This window comes from Nyctereutes procyonoides, unplaced genomic scaffold, assembly GCF_905146905.1.
Source record: "Nyctereutes procyonoides isolate TBG_1078 unplaced genomic scaffold, NYPRO_anot_genome, whole genome shotgun sequence".
NCBI classification, from domain to species: domain Eukaryota; kingdom Metazoa; phylum Chordata; class Mammalia; order Carnivora; family Canidae; genus Nyctereutes; species Nyctereutes procyonoides.
The window spans coordinates 3,453,650-3,475,826 of record NW_026575051.1 but is presented as its reverse complement, the minus strand read 5'-3'; the positions used below and the strand labels follow the sequence as shown (position 1 = coordinate 3,475,826).

At 46.5% G+C, this 22,177-nt stretch overlaps 1 protein-coding gene across 2 annotated transcripts in view; it reads left to right on the top strand.

Annotated features, from left to right (window-relative positions):
• GRM4 (glutamate metabotropic receptor 4) overlaps positions 1–22,177 on the top strand; it is a 171,905-nt gene that overhangs the window by 24,455 nt on the left and 125,273 nt on the right. For both annotated transcript variants that reach the window (XM_055329527.1, XM_055329525.1), the window contains exon 2: positions 1,610–1,684. In XM_055329527.1, coding sequence (XP_055185502.1) covers positions 1,679–1,684 — 6 coding nt within the window. In that variant the 5' untranslated portion in view covers positions 1,610–1,678. The remainder of the gene's footprint in view (positions 1–1,609; positions 1,685–22,177) is intronic.

Sequence of the window (22,177 nt, the reverse complement as noted above, 5' to 3'; positions counted from 1 at the left end):
GCATGGATTCAAGGTGGCATGCTGGTATTAATTTCTTTTGATGGCTGAATTATATTCCATTATAAGGATAGACGATGTTTGGGGCACCTGGGTGGCTCAGATGGTTGAGCGTCTGCCTTTGGCTCAGGTCATGATCCCGGGGTCCTGGGATCCAGCCCAACATGGAGCTTCCTGCTCAGTGGGAAGTCTGCTTCTCCCTCTCCGTCTGCCCCTCTCTTTGGTCAGGTTCTCTCTCTCGATGTCTCTTTATCTCAAATTAATAAATAAAATCTTTAAAAAAAAGGATAAACCATGTTTTATTTACTCATTCATCAGCTGATGGACATTTGAGTTGTTTCCACATTTTTGCTATTATGATTGAACAATTTCCATCCTTCTGCTTTTTGTTTTGTCTGCTCTCTGCTCCACACTTCCTGCAATTTGGGTGCTGGCTTTCCTGAACCATCCTCCCTCTGAGCAGGAGGAGATAAGAGTTGGAGAGGCAGAGAGAAGGGGCAGCCTGTCCTCCACCGTTTGACAAAGATGTGTGTTTGCCATGAGTGGACTCAGGAGTCTCACAGAAGCCTCTACGGGCAAGGGGAGTCTGGCAGCATGGGGGCCTGGGACTGGAAGAGGCCAGCCTGTGTCGGGCACCAGGGCACCAGGAAATGCGGAGACTCCCAGCAGCACCCCTGAAGAAAGATCGCCTGCCCCAGGACAGAGTCATGTCTTCTGGGACATGGCAGTCTTGGCATGCCATGACTGCACCCCTTGGGAGAAAGGGCTTGTCCCTTCACAACCCCCCAACCCCCCCCACCCCCGTCCTGTTCAGGTGGTTTGGGGGATGGTTGCTTGCTGATTGTTGAGCTGCCCCTCCAGGGAAGGAGATACTTGCTAGGTTCCCCTTTTCGTGGGGCATCCTTCCCAGGTCCTGGGAGCCCTTTTCTTGCCTGGCTTGGGGTGGGGGCTAGTGGTGGCGGGTGGGGGCCACCAAAAGGGAGAAGCCACAACACTCCCACTCTGCTTGGGAGCCCTGCCCGTGGTCCTGTCACTGAGGGTCCTGGGGAGCTGGTGGCAATGATGGCAGCAGGCCTGTTTGCCCCGGGAGCAGCTTTAGAACAAAGGAGCATGCAGCTCCCAGTTTTCCCAGTTTTGCAGCTTTAGCAGCTCCACGGCAACAGGAAAGTCCCTCTCGGAATCCTAGCCCTGTAGCTGGGCTCCTCACCTTCCAACATATAGGTGTAGGTAAGTGTCTGGGATCTTGCCTGAGATTCTGCATGTCTAACAAGTTCCCAGGTGAGACCCGTGCTGCTGGTCCTTGGACCACACTCTGAGAAGCCAAGATCTCCGAGGGGAGGTGTGGGGCATTCTTGGAAGAGTGGAATTACCTCAGTCCCTAGATTAGTAGTGGCTTACACAAGACAGAATTGCTTTCTCTCAAATGTCAGTGAGACAGAGGGGGGCTTTTTAGGGTTGGTAGACCAGCTGCACAAATGTCAGGGACCCGGGTTCCTTCCCTCCTATTGTTTTATCACCCCTGACATGAAGTCAAGGGACTTGCCCAGGGTCACTTAGCCAAGGTGTGAAAGAACTGTTGTTTGAACCCAGATCTTCTGGCTTTAAACCCTAGGGTCCCTGCTCAGCCTGTGTGATGAGGAGTGATGGTCAGCCAACCGGGATGTGCGTCTACTAGGAGATCATGGTGGTGAGTGGGGAGGTTCAATGCAGGGGCAGGTGATGGGGCCAGGTGGTGCCAGCAAGGCCTATGGTCAGGTGCGCGTGGTGAGTCCTGGGATGGTGTGTGGGGGGGGTGGTAGTCCGAGAAACTGGGATTTCTGGGCAGGGACAGAAATGGTGACCTCTCGCTGTCGTGCTCCTGTTCTGCCTAGCGTCACGATGGGATTGTAGTACCCTTTCTTTGTACTTTGCTTATTTATTTCTAAAGATTTTATTTATTTACTTGAGAGAAAGAGAGAGCAAGGAGGAGGGGCAGAGGGAGAGGGAGAAGCAGTCTCCCCACTGAGCAGGGAACCCGACAAGGAGCTCCATCCCAGGACCCTGGGATCATGACCTGAGTCGAAAGCAGATGGCCAACTGACTGAGCCACCCCAGTGCCTCTTATTCTGTTTTTATTTATTTTATTTTTAAAGATTCTATTTATTTATCCATGAGAGACACAGAGAGAGAGGTAGAGACACAGGCAGAGGGAGAAGCAGGCTCCCCGCAGGGTGGGACTCGATCCCGGGAGCCCAGGATCATGCCCTGAGCCAAAGGCAGACACTCAACCACTGAGCCACCCAGCCATCCCCTTTATTTTGTTTTTATTTTATTTTATTATTTTATTTTGTTTTTAATTACAAATTTTGAAATATTTGAAACATACAGAAAAATATAGAAAATGAATAACAAATGCCTATCACTCTCTAATGAGACTATTTGAAATGTTTTGGCTCTTTTCCCCAGGATATATATGTGTGTGTATATATATATATATATATATATATATTTTAAAGATTTTATTTATTTATTTATTCATGGAAGACACAGAGAGAGAGAGAGGCAGAGACACAGGCAGAGGGAGAGGCAGGCTCCATGCAGGGAGCCTGATGTGGGACTCGATCCCGGGTCTCCAGGATCATGCCCTGGGCGGAAGGCGGCGCCAAACCACTGAGCAACCCGGGCTGCCCTATTTTTTTTTTTTTTTTTGAAAAGAAAAAATGTCATGGAAAAAAACTAAAAGCCCACCCTTGACCTCCCTCTTTCTCCCCTCCTTGAAGTATTCTTTCATTCACAAACATGCTTGGCAACTTACCAAATAAGTATATATCCATAACAAAATTGTTTTGTGTTCTAAAATTCTGCATAAATGGTATCATAACATTACATATCATTTTGCAAATTACTTTAGCTCAACATTATAGTTCTGAGATCTATCAGTGCTGAAGTATGTAACTCGAATCCATTCATTGTACTCTCTCTGTGTCTTTTATCTTATGATGACCACAATTTATCTACCTTCCTGCTAAGAATAGTTGCTGGTAATAGTTCATGATTATAATCAACGTCACAGAGAACCTTCTTGAACATGTCTCCGTGGATATGCAAAGAAGAGTTTCTCTGCCATTGTCATCCGGAAGTAGAAATTTTGGGTCATAATGTTTATGCATCTTCAGCTTTACTAAGAATTATCAAACTGTTCTCCAAAGTGGTAGCACTGATTTGCGCTCCTACAGCTAACTATAATTTCTGTTTCTCTGCATGCTCCATGAGGTGTATTAGTCTTCGCCAATCTGTTGGGTATGGTATTTTATTCTAGTTTTAATTTGCATTTCCTTAATTACTAGTTAGACTCAACAACTTCTCATGTGGATTGGCCATTGGCAGTTCCTTTCTTTGAAAGGCCTGATGAGGGGATCCCTGGGTGGCTCAGCGGTTTGGTGCCTGCCTTTGGCCCAGGGCGCAATCCTGGAGTCCCGGGATCGAGTCCCACGTGGGGCTCCCTGCATGGAGCCTGCTTCTCCCTCTGCCTGTGTCTCTGCCTCTCTTGCTCTCTATGTCTATCATGAATGAATGAATGAAAGAATGAATGAATAAATAAATAAATAAATAAATAAATAAATAAATAAATAAAATCTTTAAAAAAAAATGAAAGGCCTGATTAGATCTTTTGCCTATTTTTCTTTTAGGCCATTTATGTTTTTCTTACTGATATGTAGGTGTTCTGGGTGTGTTTTGTTGGTTATGCTGATTGCAAACCCTGTTACAGTCTTCTTTTCATCTGATCCTGGACAGGGACTGAGGACTGGTGCTGGGATGGATTAGTGATGTCTGCTACAGGTGTAGGGGAGGAAGCTAGAAGGGTTTTGGGTTAAGGTTACAGTGTGGAGGCCCAGTTGTTAGAGAAGGGCCATCGAGGAAACTCCATTGCAGGCACAAAGCTCAGTAATGAGGCCAGAGCAGGTCTGTCTAGTCAAGTCAGGCCAGCAGGCGAGGCCCTGGTCACCAAGTCGAACCTCTAAATATTTCTGGGAGACCTCTGAGGAGCTCATGGCTAGAATTTCTCTAGCCCCTTAAAACTTCACTCATTGAGTTGAGTGTAGGATACATGTAGCTTTCAGCAAGGGATACCTGGGGAGGAGTCACAACAGACATACTGTTGTATTTGTGGAAGGGATATTGTTGAGGATGCTTTCACTACATCACATGGTGTTCTCCCAAAGAGGACCAGGGAAGAACTCTCTCTCCATGTGAGTAGAGGAATGGACAGCTTTCTTCTGAATAACTATGTGGTATTTATGTTTTGGATCCGATGATGTTATTGCTTCCCCCTTTGCCCTGGCCACCAGGAAACTCAGAGCCCAATCCAGAAACCCGTGGAATAACAGGGTACCAGATTAAGGCCACTTTATCCCAATTTTGCCTCTTATTTGATTTAACAAATCTTGTCTTGCATGTATTTTTTTTTGGTTACCTAGAATCCTTTTGGGATGAGATGGGGTAAAAATAAATAATATTCCCCTCACTCTGCCACTGCTCTACCTGTCTTGGGATAGAAGGAGGCCAAAGACTTGGAATGGGGCTGGAGCCAGGAACAGATGATGGGTGGGCCACTGTGTGGCCTCAGAGAGAGAGAGGGGACAGGCTATTAGACAGAGGTGGGAACTGTTTCCAAAACACCTAGGCCTGAAGCGTCACATTTCTTTATTTTTCAAAATAAACTTAAAATTGACTCCCTGCCGGGTTGGCAGGACAACAGGGGGAATTGATTGGTATTGATTCTCTATCCCCATTATATTGGCTCACATAAGAATCTGAGATTCCCCTGGTCCCAGGAAAACATGAGAGGGGCCTGGTCCTTGCCCTTGCCCTTGTCGTTGTCCTGCTGCTGTGGGACCTGGTTCTTGACCATGTCCGGCCCTACTTCTCTGAGAGCCGCTGCTTGCAGTGCCCTGGCCTGTCCTACTCTTGAGTTCCACAACACACACACCCTTTGTTCTGGACAAGGGATGTTTGTATATGGAACAGTCTTGGAAGATGGAGATAACAGCTATCTGCAGAGCAGAGGGTAGGTTTACTGTCCCATATAATAATATAATAATGTCTTCTTAAAGGTTGGGCAGATTTTCTTGTAGTTTCTTTAATAAGGCTTGAGTTCATTGAGCTCCTCAGCTGTGATGCAGACCCTCTGTGTACCGGCACATACCTGGCCTTCATGCCACCCCATGGGATTTGTGAGGCAAGAGGAACAACGCAAACATGAAACTCAGGATGCCCGCTGTGCTTTAAGCAATAAAGCCCTAAAAGAAGAAGTAGTAAAGTCCTTTGTCTCTGACCCACGAGTCCCCTGTCTTCTGCGAGTACCCATGAAACTGTGGCAGACTAACTTGTTAGCTTGCAAGTAAGGCAAAACCTCAGACTTAAAAAATTTTTTTAAATTTATTTGACGTGGAGAGACAGAGGGAGAGCACAAGCAGGGGGTGTGGCAGGGAAAGAGAGAGGGAGAAGCAGGCTCCCCACTGAGCAGAGAGCCCAAAGCAGGGCTTGATCCCAGGACCCTGAGATCATGACCCAAGCCAAAGGCAGATGTTTAACTGACTAAGGCACCCATGTGCCCCTCCTTTTAAAGAAGATTTTATTTATTTATTTATTTATTTATTTATTTATTTATTTGGGGGAGAGAAAGAGAGCTGAGTGTGAGGAGGAGCAGAGGCAGAGGGAGAGAGATAAGCAGAGTCTGCACTGAGCGTGGAGACTGACATGGGCCTCATTTCATGACCCTGAGATCATGACCTGAGCCAAAACCAAGAGTAGATTGCTCAACTGATTATGCCAACCACCCAGGTGTCCCCTTTCTAGCATCTTTTGACCACACTCCCCAAATGTGGAGACATCTGCTTGATCACGGAAGAAGGTAGAACCATGAGTCTTTCTCCCACCTAGAGCACAGGCTGTGACCAGGCTCCACCTCTCAGACACTTGTGAGGAGCTGTGAGTGGGGCAATAGGGTGGGGGGGCCAAACCACCACCAATAGTGGTTTCCTTCTCAGTGAAGACGGTGGTGAGCTGGGCTCGGGCTCTCTGGAACATGGTTGTAAGTGGCTGAGGTTCTCATGCTCCACCCCAGGGCCAGCGGAGTGACCTTGGGTACCTCACCTGAGCTGATCCAGACTCTACCTCCCCCACCCGGGGTCCACAGGTGTCCACATTTCCTTCATCCTTTCCTCCCACTGCTGGGCAGGGGGCTTCCTATTTGGTGTATTCCTCATTGTTTATTTGTGACTTCTCCCTTTTTCTCTCAGTCAGTGTCACCAGAGGTTTGCCAATTTAATTGGTCGTTTCACAGCACCAATTTTCGACCTCATTGATTTTCTCTCTTACATTGTTTGCTATTAATTTCTTTTCTTTTTTTTGTATATTTTTATTGGAGTTTGATTTGCCAACATATAGCATAACACGCAGTGCTCATCCCGTCAAGTGCCCCCCTCAGTGCCTGTTACCCAGTCACCCCATCCCCCTGCCCACCTCCCTTCCACTACCCCTTGTTCATTTTATCTATTAATTTCTGCTCTTATCTTTGTCATTTTCTGACTGCTGCTGTTTTTGAATTTATGTGGTTGTTCTTTCTCTAACTTGGACAGTTAACATGTTATTTTCAGACTTTCCTCTTTTTTAAGCTTTTAATGTGATATGTTTCCCTCTACTCATTGTTTCCATTGTAGCCACCAAGTTTTGGTGTATTTTCATTAATGTTTATTGTAAAATATTTTAAAATTACTTTTAATTCTTTGACACATACATGTTATTCTTGAGTATTTTTCTAAAAACTTTTTATCATGGAAAAAATATATATAAAAGAGAAGAGAATACGTAATGAGTCCCTAGGTACTTACAGCCAGGTCCAATTATGAACATATGGCCAGTGTATTTTCATCTATATGCCCATGTGCTCTCCTAACTCAAACCTAGTTTATTTTGAGAGTGTGTTTTAAATGTACAGAAACTTTGTATTTACCCTTTTTGTTGATGCCTGATGACATAATTACATTGTGGTCAGAGACTAGTCTCCATGATACTGAATTGTTATTATTTTTTGAGACTTGCTCTGATTAGCATGTGACTGTTTTGTGTGAGTAGTCTAACATTTTTTCGTCGTGCAGGCTTGTTTACATGTCCGTTAGATTGAGTTTGTTAATTCTGTCATTCAAATCTATATCTTTGCTGGATTTTTTTTCTTCCTGATTTGTTACTAATCGGAAAAGGTTTATTGAAATGTTCTGTTAAGATGGTGGATTCTTTACTTGTCTCATGGTTCTGTCCATTTTTGGCCTTTTATATTCAACTGTTATCTAATTAGGCATTAAATGGGTCACCTGGACGGCTCAATGGTTGAGCATCTGCCTTTGGCACAGGTTGTGATCCCAGGGTCCTGAGATCGAGTCCTGCATCAGGCTTCCTGCAGGGAGCCAGTTTCTCCCTCTGCCTTTGTCTCTGCCTCTCTCTGTGTCTCTCGTGAATAAACAAATAAAATCTTAAAAAAATAGGCATTTAACGTTATATTTTTTAACCAGTTTGACTTTTGTCATTATATAATGACTTTCTGTATCCCTGATAATGCTTTTTATCTTAAAACTGGTTTTGTCTGGGGGCAGCCCCGGTGGTGCAGCGGTTTAGCGCCGCCTGCAGCTCAGGGTGTGATCCTGGGGACCTGGGATCGAGTCCCGCATCAGGCTTCTTGCATGGAGCCTGCTTATCCCTCTGCCTGTGTCTCTGCCTCTCTCTTTCTCTCTCTCTCTTTGTGTTTCTCATGAATAAATAAATCTTAAAAAAAAACTGGTCTTGTCTGATATTAATAAAGGTATGCTAAGTTTTTGGTGGTGGGAGGATGTTAATATTTGCCTACTATATCTTTTCCATCTCTTTACTTTCAAACTTTCTTTGTCTTATGTCTTGGATATGTCTTTTGTAAACAATATGTAGCAGGATTTAAAAAATCCATATGTAGCTTAAGAGGATGTACCATTGAGCGATATATTAATATCCTTCTTGAATAATGCAAGAAAGACCTCAGAATCCTTGGATGCTGGTTATACTCTCCTGCCTGACTTATTTTTGTTCTGCATTTTAGGTCTATCCTTTTTGGTTTGCACCTTTAAATTCTACCTTATTTTATATAATAGGATTTGTTTGTTTTTTTCTCACATGGTCATCATTTGGTTCACTTACTGTTTCCTTATGCCTTTCAGTCTCATCTTCTGGAATTATATTCCTTTCTCCTGAAGTATGTCCTTTAGTGTATGTCTGATAGTGGTTTGAACTCCCAGTTGTGTTTTGTTTGGAATTTTTTAAGATCTTATTTATTAATGAGAGACACAGGGAGAGAGAGGGGGAGAGAGAGAGAGAGGCAGAGACACAGGCAGAGGGAGAAGCAGGCTCCATGCAGGGAGCCCGACGTAGCACTCGATCCTGGGTCTCCAGGATCACGCCCTGGGCTGAAAGCGGTGCTAAACTGCTGAGCTACCCGGGCTGCCCTGTTTGGAACTTTTGAACAATTATATAAAATATAACAGATGTACACAAAGGTGCATAAGACAAAAGTGGACAGAATAATTATAAACTGAACACTAGATTCCCAATATGTTCCTTTTTAAATCATGACTCAGTAACTGTTCTTTTATGTTAATCATACCCTTGTTTTTCTTTTTAGTTTCACATATTATATATATATATGTTTAAAGATTTTATTTTACATGAGAGTTTTATTTACTCATGAGAGACACAGAGACACAGGCAGAGGGAGAAGCAGGCTCCCTGCAGAGAGCCTGATGTGGGACTTGATCCCAGGACTCCGGGATCATGCCCTGAGCCAAAGGAAGATGCTCAACCACTGAGCCACCCAGGCATCCCAGTTTCACCTATATATAATCTGACATAACAGAGGTTAGTTTTGCTTATTTCGGACTTTATGCAGGTGAACCATATTGCACGTGTTCTTGTGTGTTTCCTTCTCTTAGCATAAACGCTTGTAAAGTTCATTTAGGTTGTTGCATATAAGTACGATTCACTCACTTTTATTGCTATATCATATTTTATCATATTGATATGTCATAACTTATTTATCTAGTCCCCTGATGATGGGTGTGTGGATTGCTAGTACAAGCAAGGCTGCTATGAGCACTTTTAGTACATCTCCTCTGTGTATGAGTGTATATGCGTGTGTGTGCGTGCATGTACACATGCCTGTATGTGTGCAAGCATTTCTCAAGTCCAGTGTAATTTACCCAAGAGTGGAATTACTGGCATGTAGGTTAGGCATTTTTTCAGTTTCACTAGATAATGTCCTAGATTACACTCATTTACACTCGGGCACCCACTTACATTCCCACCACATCCTTGACAACTCTTGAGCTTGTCAGATTATAAAGCTCTCCCTGTTTTTGTTTATATGTAAATGATTTTATTTAATCCTGGTTCTTCTTTTCGATTTTTATTTATTTACTTAAGTAATCTAAACACCCAACATGAGCTTGAACTCTTGACCCAGAGATCAAGAGGGTCACATGCTCTACTGACTGAGCCAGCTAGGTGCCCCTCATCCTGGTTCTTGAAAGGTGATTTTCCAAGGCACATAATTCTAATCTGACATTTATTTGCCCTTAATATTTTACTGATATTATTCCACTGTCCCTGGCATCTGTTGTGACTCTCAAGTCTAGGTGGATCTGTCTCTTTTTTTCTGGTTCTTTTAAGATCTCTTTGTCTTTGGTGTTCTATAGCTTTACAATGAGGCAGCTAGGCGTTGGTTTCTCTTTATTTGGTTGGTTGGACTGTATGCTTTCTTAGTGGCTTTATGTTATCTATCACTTCTGGAGCCTGCGAAGTCATTATGTCTTTAAGTATTTCATTTCCTCCTTTTCTCTATTCTCCTTTTCTGATATTGTAGTAAATATATGTTAGATTTTCTTACTCTATCCTCCACATCTCTTAAAATATTTTTTTAATTTTTTTGAAAAGATTTTATTTACTCATGAGAGAGAGAGAGAGGCAGAGACACAGACAAAGGGATAAGCAGGCCCCATGCAGGGAGCCTGATGCGGGACTGGATCCTGGGACTCCAGGATCACGCCCTAAACTGCTGAGCCACCCAGGGATCCCCTTTTTTTAATTTTTAAAAGATTTTATTTATTTATTCATGAGAGGCACAGAGAGAGGGAGAGACACAGACAGAGGGAGAAGCAGACTTCCTGCAGACTTGATCCTGGGACTCCAGGGATCATGCCCTGAGCTGAAGGCAGATGCTCAACCGCTGAGCCACCCAGGCGTCCCTTAAAATCTCTTTTTAAAAATATTTTATTTAGGGATGCCTGAGTGGCTCAGTGGTTGAGCATCTGCCTTCAGCCCAGGGCGTGATCCCAGAGTCCCGGGATCGAGTCCCACATCAGGCTTCCTGCATGGAGCCTGCTTCTCCCTCTGCCTGTGTCTCTGTCTCTTTCTGTGTGTGTCTCTCATGAATAAATAAATAAAATCTTCAAAAAAATATTTTATTTATTTTGAGAGAGAGAGGGAGAGAAAGTATGCCCACATAAGCAGGGGGAGGGGCAGAGGCAGGGAGAGAGAGAGAGAATCCCAAGCAGACTCCATGCTGAGTGTGGAGACCAACTTGGGGCTGGATCCCACCTAAGACCACCACTGAGCCAAAACCAAGAGTCAGAAGCCCAACCAACTGAGCCACCTAGGTGCCCCTTAATATCACTCTCTCTTTCTTTTCTTTTTTTGAAGTTCAGAACTTTTTGTTTTAAAGATTTATTTTTATGAATTAATTACTAATTATTTTATGGCGGAGAGCATGTGCATGCAGGGCGAGGGGCAGAGTGAGAGGGGGAGGGATGAGCAGACTGTGTTAATCATGGAGCCCAGAGTGAGGCTCCATCTCACAACTCTGAGACCGTGACCTGAGGCTGAAGTCAAGAGCCAGATGCTCAACTGACTGAGCCACCCAAGCACCCTAAAATCCCTTTTAAACTCTTAATTTTCTTCCCTCTCTGTGTTGTTTGCCAGATGATTTCTTTGGATGTGGTTTCAGCTCATTGATTCTTTCTTTGGCTGTCTCTAATATCTAAGTAAGGTTTTAAATTTTTGTTTATTATTTTTAAAGGTTTTATTTATTTATTTGACAGAGAGAGAGCACAAGGAAGAAGAGCGGCAGGCAGAGGGAGAGGGAGAAGAAGCAGGCTCCCCACTGAGCAGGGAGCCCAATGCGGGGCTCAATCCCAGCACACTGGGATCATGACCTGAGCCAAAGGCAGGTGCTTAAGTGACTAGGTCATCCAGGTATCCCTTCAGCAAAGTTTTTAATTTGAACCATTATTTCATTTTTTGAAGTTCTATCTTAAAATCCATCTGTTGATTCCTAATTTTTTTTTGTTGTTGAATGGCTTCTTCATGACTGCATCTTTTATTTATTTATGAAAATTTAAAAATATTTTACTTTGTTTTAAAATATTTTATTTATTTATTTGAAAGAGAGAGAGAGAGAGTACATGCCAGGGGAGAGTCAGAGGGACAAACAGACTCCCTGCTGAGTGCAGAGTGGGATGTGGGGCTCAATCCAGGACCCTGAGATCATGACCTAAGCCCCTCCGATGCTTAACCACCTGAGCCACTCAGGTGCCGCAATAGATTTTATTTTTCAGTGGTCTCTACACCCAGTGTGGGGCTCGAACCCACAACCCTGAGATCAAGAGTAGCATGCTCCAGGGCAGCCCCGGTGGTGCAGCGGTTTAGCGCTGCCTGCAGCCCAGGGCCTGATCCTGGAGACCTGGGATCGAGTCCCACATTGGGCTCCCTGCATGGAGCCTGCTTCTCCCTCTGCCTGTGTCTCTGCCTCTCTCTCTAGCTGTGTCTCTATGAATAAATAAATAAAATCTTAAAAAAAAAAAAAGAGTAGCACACTCTAGCAACTGAGCCAGCTGGGTGCCCTGCATCTTTTATTTCTTTTAAGTCTTTCATAAATGTATGTTCTATATTTTGTATCTGAAAATCCTTCCACCTTTGTTCTTAGGGATCTAAACCTGCAACTCATTGTTTCTGCTGACTCACAGACATGGTCACTTGCTTCCTTGTGTTCCTGTCATCTTTGTGAGTTTATTGTTGGTTTAAAATTGGTAGGAATCCTGTGGGTCTCAGTTGAGGATTGGGGGAGCAGTCCTACAGATAGCGTTTGTTTTTCTACTTCCGCTGGTACCAGAAAGCACCATGATATGGGGTTACTTCATCTTGCCTTGAATGAGGGACCCCAACACTCCCCTTCCCTGTTTTGGGCTTGGCTCAAGGGTCAGTTTCCCAGGAAAAGAAGGAAATCTATCTGGCTGCCTGCCTGCTGCCCCAGCCCCTGCCAGGTCCAATCCCTTGTCCAGAAGGCGGTATGCTCAGGGACATCCCTTATCTCTTGTCAGATTGGCTATATTTCAAATAAATATGTTTCTCAGAGTTTAGTTGTTCTCCTCAGCCCGGATGCTATAATTCCAGAAACAGAAGACTCTTTATATTCTCTAATAACTTCCTTTCTATGCAAACCATCCTGCATGGGTTCTGTTGCTTGCACTGAAGGCCAGATATTAAGAATGATTTCCCCCTGGTGGTATAAAGTGGTCATCTAATCCTTTTGTCTGCAAGAACAGCCCCTTCTCCTAGAGAACTTCTGGTTTCTCCCCCAGCCCAGTCACATGACTGGCAATTACAGAGCTCCATCCTTCAGACTGCAGGTTGGGTCATGAAACCCAAGATGTCCAATTAGAGCCCTGCCCTGGGGAATTCTGAATTTGAGTGGGAAGAGGCGCTTCTTCCACTTGGGAGCATCAGAAGGGTGGGAGCTCAGTGAGGCAGCAGTCTTACTTCCGACCCATGGGGAGAATGCCTGCAGAGCATGGAGCCAAGGTGCTGAGAGACCAAAGAAGATGCAAGAGAGGGTGGGGATTGCAGGAGTCCCGAGCTATCTGTGGTCTGATCACGTGCGCCTGCACATCCTCCCGTGCTGCTCAGCTTCTCTGCCTTTTACTGTCTAACCTCTTACACGGTGAGATGATAGATGGTTATTATTTTGTTTTCTGCCTCCTTGTATTTTATTTTATTTTTTTTAAAGATTTTATTTATTTATTCATGACAGACAGAGAGAGAGAGAGGCAGAGACACAGGCAGAGGGAGAAGCAGGCTCCATGCAGGGAGCCTGACGTGGGACCGGATCCCGGGTCTCTAGGATCACACCCCATGCTGAAGGGGGCGCTAAACCGCTGAGCCACCGGGGCTGCCCTGCCTCCTTGTATTTTAAAAATGTTTTGCCATCTAGATATTTAAAAAAATAAAACAAATGTATTATTTAAAAATCCTGCATTCACTTTTTTGGTGAAGCAAATAACCTCACCTTAATTGATTTTTAAAAATATTTTATTTATTTATTTGAGAGAAAGAGAGAAAGCATGAATGGGCACAGGGGCAGAGGGAGGGAGCAGACCCCCCACTGAGCAGGGAGCCCGATGTGGGGGGCCTCCATCCCAGGACCCTGAAATCATGACCTGAGCCTAAGGCAGATGCTTAACCACTGAGCCACCCAGGTTCATTGGTTTTTGTGAAATGAAATCTCCACATGTTGGATTTGGCAAAAGCAGGGACCCGGTGAGTGGGGTGAGGAGTCTTGCGTCCGCTCTGGTAACCGTGAGGGAAACATGTACCTTCCCCAAGAAAAGCAGCCTGGCCTTGTTGTGCAAAATGTCTGTGGTGGCTCTGATGGACGACGGGGCAGTGGCTCTGGAGTCCCCACACGGGTACCATCCTCTGCCTCTGCCTCACTGTCCTGTGATGTTTCAGGGGCTGCCTCAGCATCCAGCACTCACCTGGCAAGAAATGGTTTGAAGAAGTGACTCAAGCCAGGCCTCAGATTTAGAGTCAGGCATCCCATATCCTTCTTGGACTGGTCCTGATACCAGCAAGCTGTGTGGTCTCAGGCGAGTCTCAGTTTCCTCTTCTGTGAAATGGGCTCCGTGCAGGGTTGTAAGGATTAGACAGGCCCCAATTGTAAGGACAGGTATCAGTAGCCATCTGTGCACATTTGCAATGGCCCGGACACCCAGTCCTCAAACCTGACTTTTGCACTGTGAGGTGTCCCAGCTGCCAACACTCACTGAGCTCACTTGAGCACAAAGTCAAGATGCAATGTGTGGTCTTGGTGGTGGAGAAGGAAAGGTCAAATGGCAGGTGCTGGCCAGCTGTGAAAAACAATGCTGGAAGACCCTGTTCCTGCTGTTACTTAGGAACCAAAGCTGGGACAAAGAGGCATTTGGATTCACATTCTGGAGAAAGAAGACTCTGCCCAGGCAGCAGACTTGCCCCTCCAGGGGCTGCTGGAAAGCGGCTGAACTTGTTCTGCTTCAGCCTACAGTTCTGGTACCAGCAGGGATGCTGTAGTAACAGAGCCAGGGAACTGGGGAGCTACTGAACTTCCCTGGGCCTCAGATGCCCTGTCCGCGAAATGGTGCCCACCTTGTAGAGTTGCTGAGGACTAACAGGCAGTACATGTAAAAGAACAGTGACCAGGACCTAGGAAGCCGTATATATCTGCTATTTTTATTATTTATTATTATTACTATTATCCCAACCCTTACCTGCCCCCCAACTCCCACCTGGGTCTGTATGGGCAAGAGCCTAGGAAGTCCAAGAAATCACATGAATCAAGGGTATAGGGGGGAGGGCCAGCCATGAAGATGAATGCCAGAGATTCCTCTCAATGGGCGGGGTGCCCGTGGGGAGTGGAGACTGGCATCTCATTCTCTGGCTGGACATCTGCTTTCTCAGTGGCCCAGCTGATCCTCCTCATGCCCACCTGAGCAGTGGACAGGGACATCCGCAGGCAGGAATAGGATGAGGGAGTCTCCCCTGGACCCCGAGTAGACCCTGTGGGAGTGCTAGGGCCATTTTGTTTGTCGTACCCTAGGAGGGCTGGCCATGGGCAGAGGACCCTCAGCAGCAGCAGTGGTGGGATGGGCCCCAGGGGGCGGAGGCGTGCACAGGGCACTGAACAGACCCAGCCAGGCCTCTGCCACCCACATGCATCCTACGAGAGGCACTGCTCTGGACACCAGCCACAGGGAAGGGAGACATTGACACCCCAAGGAGGAGATAATGCCAGGGGGCAGGGAAACACAGAGCTCCTCCCCATCTTTTTTCTCTTTCCCCCATAGCCTCCCCCTACCCCACCATGAGGGCAGAGGGAGCGTCTGATTAGCTGAGAGGTGGAGTTTAAGTTGGCACTAGATGGGACTGGGCTTTTTTGTATCTGAAAATCACCAGGAAGCCACAGGACCTGCCACGATGGTGGGAAGGTATGGGAGGGGAGGCTGAAGCTTGGATCTGGGGGGAAACTGTGATAGAGCCCCACAGAGTTGAGCGCCTTGGGATCTAGTGGCCAGAGCTGCCTCGCCAAGAGCACCCATTCTGTGCCCCCAAGTGCCCAGCTCAGCTAGAGGCCCTAGGTGAGGAGTGGCCCCAGAGTGAGGCTGAGCCCCTGTCCTTGCTGGGCTCTGGGTGGCAACTGCTAATGTCATCAAGGGAGCTCTAGGCTGGCAATCCTTGCCCCACTGGAAGTCGTATCCTGGGGGGGGGGGCAGAGGGAGGCGCTCTCCCTTCTGCCCTCCCATTCTCTCTCTGGGGGTCATGCCCAGGAGAGGGGGAGCTCACAGCCAAGGTCCTTGGAGCCCAGAGGAGCAAACCCTTGGACTCAGTGTGGAAGAGGGAGGCTGGCCAGGGCAGAAACACAGGTGGCGGTTCCCGGGGGAGTTCTGAGCCCAGGCCTGGCCGGGGGCACATGATCGAGAGGCAGCAGGGTGGTTCCCCTTACCGCTTTCGTTAGGCCTTTTCACCTAAGCCCCCAGCGTGCGGAGTGAGTGAGGGTGGACCTTTCTCAGGAGCTGTGTACACCTGATGGAAAATGTCCCTGAAGACCATCTTCCTGAGCCCGTCTCCTCCCTTGTAAATGGGGCAAATGAAGTGTGCGGGATAGTGAAATAGCCCGCAGTGCCTGGGACACGGTAGATGCTCAGTAAGTTATTCTACTTCCTTCCTTCACACCTGCCAGGGTCCTAGCACCCTTATAAGGAAGGAATTGATAGGAGAAAGGACGGGGATTGAAATGGCCAAAAGGGGTGTGGGCGCGCCCTCTGCTGGTCACTAGTGATCAGAGGCCGAGCTCGAAGCTGCCAAGGTGAGAGAGGGGCAGGGAAACCCATCAGGACTCCAGGGCCCCGTGTGGGGCCCCCTGAGGACAGTGCTGTTCCATCCACTGTCCTGAGAACTCTCCTGGGGAGGAGGGAGCAGCTTCTGTCCCTGTAGGGACAGGTATCAGTAGCCACATGTGCACATTTGCAATGGCCTGGACACCCAGCCCCAAATCTGACCTTTGCACTGTGAGGTCTCCCGGCTGCACTCACTGCAGGTGTGGGTGGAGGAAGGGGAGGCGGGAGGTGAGAGAGGAGGCTCCACACGGGTCTGGAATGCCCATCAAACAGGCTTCTCCAAGGTCTGGAAGCCTCCTCCAAATGCCTGGGCAGCTCCCATTCACCCCCTTGCCTCCCGACCCCCCCACCCCACCCTGGGCCCCAAGCCTGGTGCTTCTCCTCTGGGTGCCCAAGATATCCTGCGTTTACCCTGCACCGTGGATAATGTCTGCTCAGAATCTCCCCTGTTATGAAGATCCCTTCTGTAACATAGACAGCAGCCACGTTCTTATAGGACTCAAACCCCTGGCCACAGGTGGCTGGTTCTGGAGGAGGCACCTGGTCTGGATTGGTCCTGTCATATCACCTTAACCCTGGCCAAAGCTAGCTGGATCCAGGAGAATAGAATAAATCCCTTCCCTGTGGATTTTTTGAAACTAGAATCCAGGGAGCAGTGGTCGAGCCCCTTTTCATGTGGGAAGCAGTAAGAAGTTAGACTCAGAAGCTCGTGGAGTCCATGTGGGTAGAACATCCATGGCCATGGCTTCCCTCATCTCCAGCTAATAGCTTCCTGATTTTCTTTCTTTTTTTTTTCTTTTTTAAGAATTTATTTATTTATTCATGAGAGACACATACACACCCACAGAGGCAGAGACACAGGCAGAGGGAGAAGCAGGATCCATGCAGGGAGCCCGACATGGGACTCAATCCCGGGTCTCCAGGATCAGGCCCTGGGCTGAAGGCAGGTGCTAAACTGCTGAGCCACCCGGGCTGCCCTAAATAAAATATTTTTAAAAAATAAAGATTTTATTTGTTTATTCATGAGAGACATATACAGAGAGAGGAAGAGGCAGAGGGAGAAGCAGGCTCTCTGTGGACTCAATCCCAGGACTCTGAGATCATGACCTGAGCCAAAAGCAAAGTTTAGCAGCTTAGCCACCCAGGCGCCCCCAAACCTCGTAAATTTAAGGTCAACACAGTAATATTACCTAAAACACAGTCTCTATTTAAAGTTTGTCCCAGTAATGTCCTTTATAACTCTTTTCTAAAAATCCAGGAACCAATCAAAGGTATGTAGTGCACTGAGTTGTCATGACTCTGCCGTGTCCTAGAATGCACCCCGTGTCTTTTGTCTTTCACGATGTTGCCGATTTTGAAAAATCCAGGGGTCTCTGCACAGTATCTTCCAATCCATATTTATCCAGTGGTCTCCTCATGAACAGATTCAGGTGAAAATATTCCTGGCAAGAATGCTACCTGGAGGGCACGGCACGCTCCCTGCACCACACTTGGGGCGCCCACATCAGTTTCTCTCTTCTTCCCTGGGAAGGCTGAGCTGCCTCTGGTTAGGGTGGGGCCCACCATTTTCTCCCAGTAAATGGGAGAAATTTATTAAGATTTACCCCAGAGACAGCCATTCCATGTCAACATTTCTAAGTATTTGATATGCCCCTTCAATGTGTAGATTTTGTTGTGTATTTCTAGAAAGTTCCTTCTTTTGGGGGGTGAGGGAGCTCTACTTTGGTTTGATATTAGTTCTTTTCAACCGTTTGGTTTTTCTTTTTTGGGCACTCCAGTGGTTTGCATGATGTATTCTTTTTGTATATCTTCTTTTTTTTAATTTTTTTAATTTTAATTTTTATTTTTTAATTTTTTTTTTAATGATAGTCGCACACAGAGAAAGAGAGAGAGAGAGGCAGAGACACAGGCAGAGGGAGAAGCAGGCTCCATGCATCGGGAGCCCAATGTGGGATTCGATCCCAGGTCTCCAGGATCGCGCCCTGGGCCAAAGGCAGGCGCCAAACCGCTGCCTCACCCAGGGATCCCTCTTTGTATATCTTCTTCAGCCATCTCTTTCTCTCTGATACTTGTTTTTTTAACTTTGTTATTGATTTTTTAAAGCTTCATCTACTTATTTAAGGGGTGGAGGGGCAGAGGGAGAGGGAGACAGAGAATCCTAAGCCGACTGTGCTGAGTACAGAGCCCAATGTGGGACTCGACCCATCACCCTGAGATCATGGCCTGAGCCAAGATCAGAAGTCAGACGCTCAACTGATGGAGCCACCCAGGTGCCCCTACATTGTTATTGATTTTACTTTTGTTTTCTTGGTTCTTTTAATTCCTTCTTTGATATGAATGCCTCTTATTATATTTTCAGTTCAATTTAATTTCTCTTAAGTATCTTGCCTTTTAATCATCACTTCTGAGAAGACTTCAACTTTCTTTTTTCACTTTCTTGATTTTTGTTAACTCTTATTTCTGCTTCTAATTTTTTGGCCCATTTCTGCTGGATGTTCCAAAATTTCTGATTTAAAGTGTTTTTTGGGGTGTCTGGGTAGCTCAGTTGGTTGAGCATCTGTCTTGGGCTTAGGTCATGATCCCAGGTTCTGGGATGGAGCCTTGCGTCCCGCTCCCTGCTCCTCTCCCCCTCTGCCTGCTGCTCCCCCTGCTGGTGCTCTCTCTCTCTCTCTCTCTCTCTCTCTCTCAAATAAATAAATAAATAAAATCTTTTAAAAAATGTCTTTCATCTCAGCAAATGGTTGTTTAAGAATATTTAGTCCAGGGTTACCTGGGTGGTTCAGTGGCTGAGCATAGGCCTTAAGCTGAGGTCGTGATCCCAGGGTCCTGGGACCGAGTCCCACATCGGGCTCCTGCAGGGAGCCTGTTTCTCCCTCTGCCTGTGTCTCTGCCTCTCTCATGAATAAATAAATAAAATTCTTTTTTTTTAAAAAAAAAAAAAAAGAATATTTAGTCCAGGTTGAGATGTTGTGTCAGAATTGTCCTCTGCCTGGTGTTATTTTTCTGGAGGAGACTTCTCATCAGATGAAATATTTTTCTTTTTAAAAAAAAAAAATTATGCAGGGGCACCTGGTTGGCTTCGTCGATGGAGTGTGCGACTCTTGATCTCAGGGTCATGAGTTTGAGCCCCATGTTGGTTGTAGAGATTACTAAAATAAGTAAATAAACTTTAAAAGTTATTGAAGTATAGTTGACACAAAATGTTCTACTAGTGTTAGGTGTATGACAGTGATGTGACAATTCTACACATTCCTCAATGCTCACCATGGTAAGTGTAGTCACCATCTGTCACCACACAACATTACTCCTGTAGCACTGGCTGTATTCCTTCTGCTGTACTTTTCATCTCCGTGACTTATCTATTTTATAAGTAGAAGTTTCAGCTGAAATGTTTTGATTCTCATTTTTTTTTTTTTTTACAGAGTGGATTTGTATAGACGTCTTCTTTTCTCTGTTCTTCCAGAGGTAGCTTCTGTTTATTTTGTTTGTTTTGTTTGTTGTTTTTTAAAAAGATTTTATTTATTTATTTATTTATTCATGAGAGACACACACAGAGAGAGAGGCAGAGACACAGGCAGAGGGAGAAGCAGGATCCCTGCAGGAGCCCGATGTGAGACCTGATCCCAGGACTGCAGGATCACACCCTGATCAAAGGCAAATGCTCAATGGCTGAGCCACCCAGGCGTCCCACTTCTGTTTATTTTGACCAGCAATACTAGGCATTGGCAGATCAGGTGAGAAGTTTGGGTGACTTACTTTGTTTCTTAGTTCAGGAGCACTGTCTTCTGTTGCAAGAGTGAAGTGACATTTTGGGCAAACCGATGACACCTTTTTGGGGGTGGGGAGACTGATGCCTTTAATTTACTGGATCTTCTCGTTTCTGTAAACTTAATCCCTTACTTCACCGCCAGTTTATGTGTTTCCCTCTGTTCACCAGGAAGCCTCCCAGAGCCACCACCCTCCCCAGTCGTCCCTGTCACCCAGAACTGGTGCCTTTTTAAGACAGCTACTCCAGCTGCACACATTAAAAAAAAAAAAACACCTTCCTTCCTTAAAAAAGATTTTATTTTTAAGTAATCTCTATACCCAACGTGGGGCTCAAACTCACAACCCTGAGATCAAGAGTCTCATGCTCCTCCGACTGAGCCAGCTGGGTGCCCCCAAAACACCTTGCTTTCAATTCTGGCAGCAGCCAGCGCTCTGATCTACTGGGCATCAGACCTCTTCGCAGTATTTTCCCATCAGGGCAGGGTTCACTCTCTCTCAGGATCATTTTATTTGCATCCCCATCCAGGCTCTTGCTGCCTTCTTTTTCTTTTGCACGGAGTCTCCACTTGACCTTCTCTACTTGGTGGGGTCCAGGGCTTGCTCTGCTGCTTTCTTTCTGTACTTAGCTATAGACTGAAGTTCGCAGCACTCTGATTCCTGGTAATGCTGAGGGTAGGGGGCCTGGGTGCCTTTATCACTCTCCTTGTTCTTCTGCATGGCTTTGGGGGGATATGTGCAGGGATCTGGATTTAGGCTGCTGTTGTTATCCTAAGGCGGCCTGAAACCCAGCCTGGGTACTTTTACAGAACTGGCAGTGACCACTGGCAAGTTACACATGAGTTATCAAGTCAGTCCCCATTATTTTATTTTTGTTTAAGTTGGCCAGAGTTGTCCTATTGCTGGCAACCAAAGAATCCTAGCTTTGACACCAAGTTTCCGGCCACCCTGGATGGAGCTGGGTTGCAGGGAGAGGCAGATGGGAGCTGGGGAGAGAGGTGGAGGAGCTCTGGAGCCCTGATTTTAAGTGATCCTGAGGCCCAGGGGGCATTTCTGGGAACCGGGCAGCTTCATAATTCTGTGTATTTTTTTAAACTTTTACTGAAGTAAAACACACTTTCACAGAGTGAACACACCCGTGCCATTAACATCCAGACGAAGGAGAGAACCTAGAAGTCCCCAGAAGTCCCCTCATGCCCCTTTCGATCACTACCCCCTCAAAGATTACCAGTACTCTGACTTCTCTCACCATAGGTTATTTATTCTGTTTTTATACTTAGCATGAATGGAATCACACAGTATGTATACTTGGGTCTGGCTTCTTTCTGCTCAATATTATGACAGTGGGTTTCACCCACGCTGTTGAGTAGACTTGGCATCTATTTTGAGGATTCATCCAGTGCCCCTGGAACCACTCCCTTTGTCTAACAAGCAGAGCTGTGGCTCAGAGCCCTGGAGCTCCATGGGCCCTCATGGGTGAAACACATGCACCTCTCCACCCTTGGGCCCTTTGCTGTTTCCACTTCCAAATTTGGAAAGAGCTCTTTTCCAAGAGTGCTCACCTGCCCTGATCTCCAGTCTGTCCCCTCAGAATGCAGTCCTCGGGGCCCCTGGGAGGACCTGGGTATTGGCACAGGCATGACACAGGGGGTTCCATACCAGCTCTCTGTTAAGCTCTGCGGGGATGGGGACCACTCCAAGTGCCTTTCAGGACCGTGGTGAAGATAACCGGCTACCCCCGACAGAGCTTGTCAATGCTATCGGTGATGCCTGACACTGAGGCCGTAGACATGTTTGGACTGTGCATCACCTGAGATGACCACACAGGGGCTGATTTAATTGGTCTGGGATGTGCCTGGACATTGAGAGTTTTATTTTTTTTTAAAGACTTTATTTATTTATTCATGAGAGACACAGAGAGAGGCAGAGACACACACACACACAGAGGCAGAGACACAGGCAGAGGGAGAAGCAGGCTCCACGCAGGGAGCCTGATGTGGGACTCGATCCCAGGATTCCAGGATCATGCCCTGGGCCGAAGGCATCGCTAAGCCGCTGAGCCACCGGGGCTGCCCACATTGAGAGTTTTAAAAGCTCCCAGGTGACTCCAGTGGTCAGTAAGGCTGCCAACCACGGGCCTGGCACATAGTGGG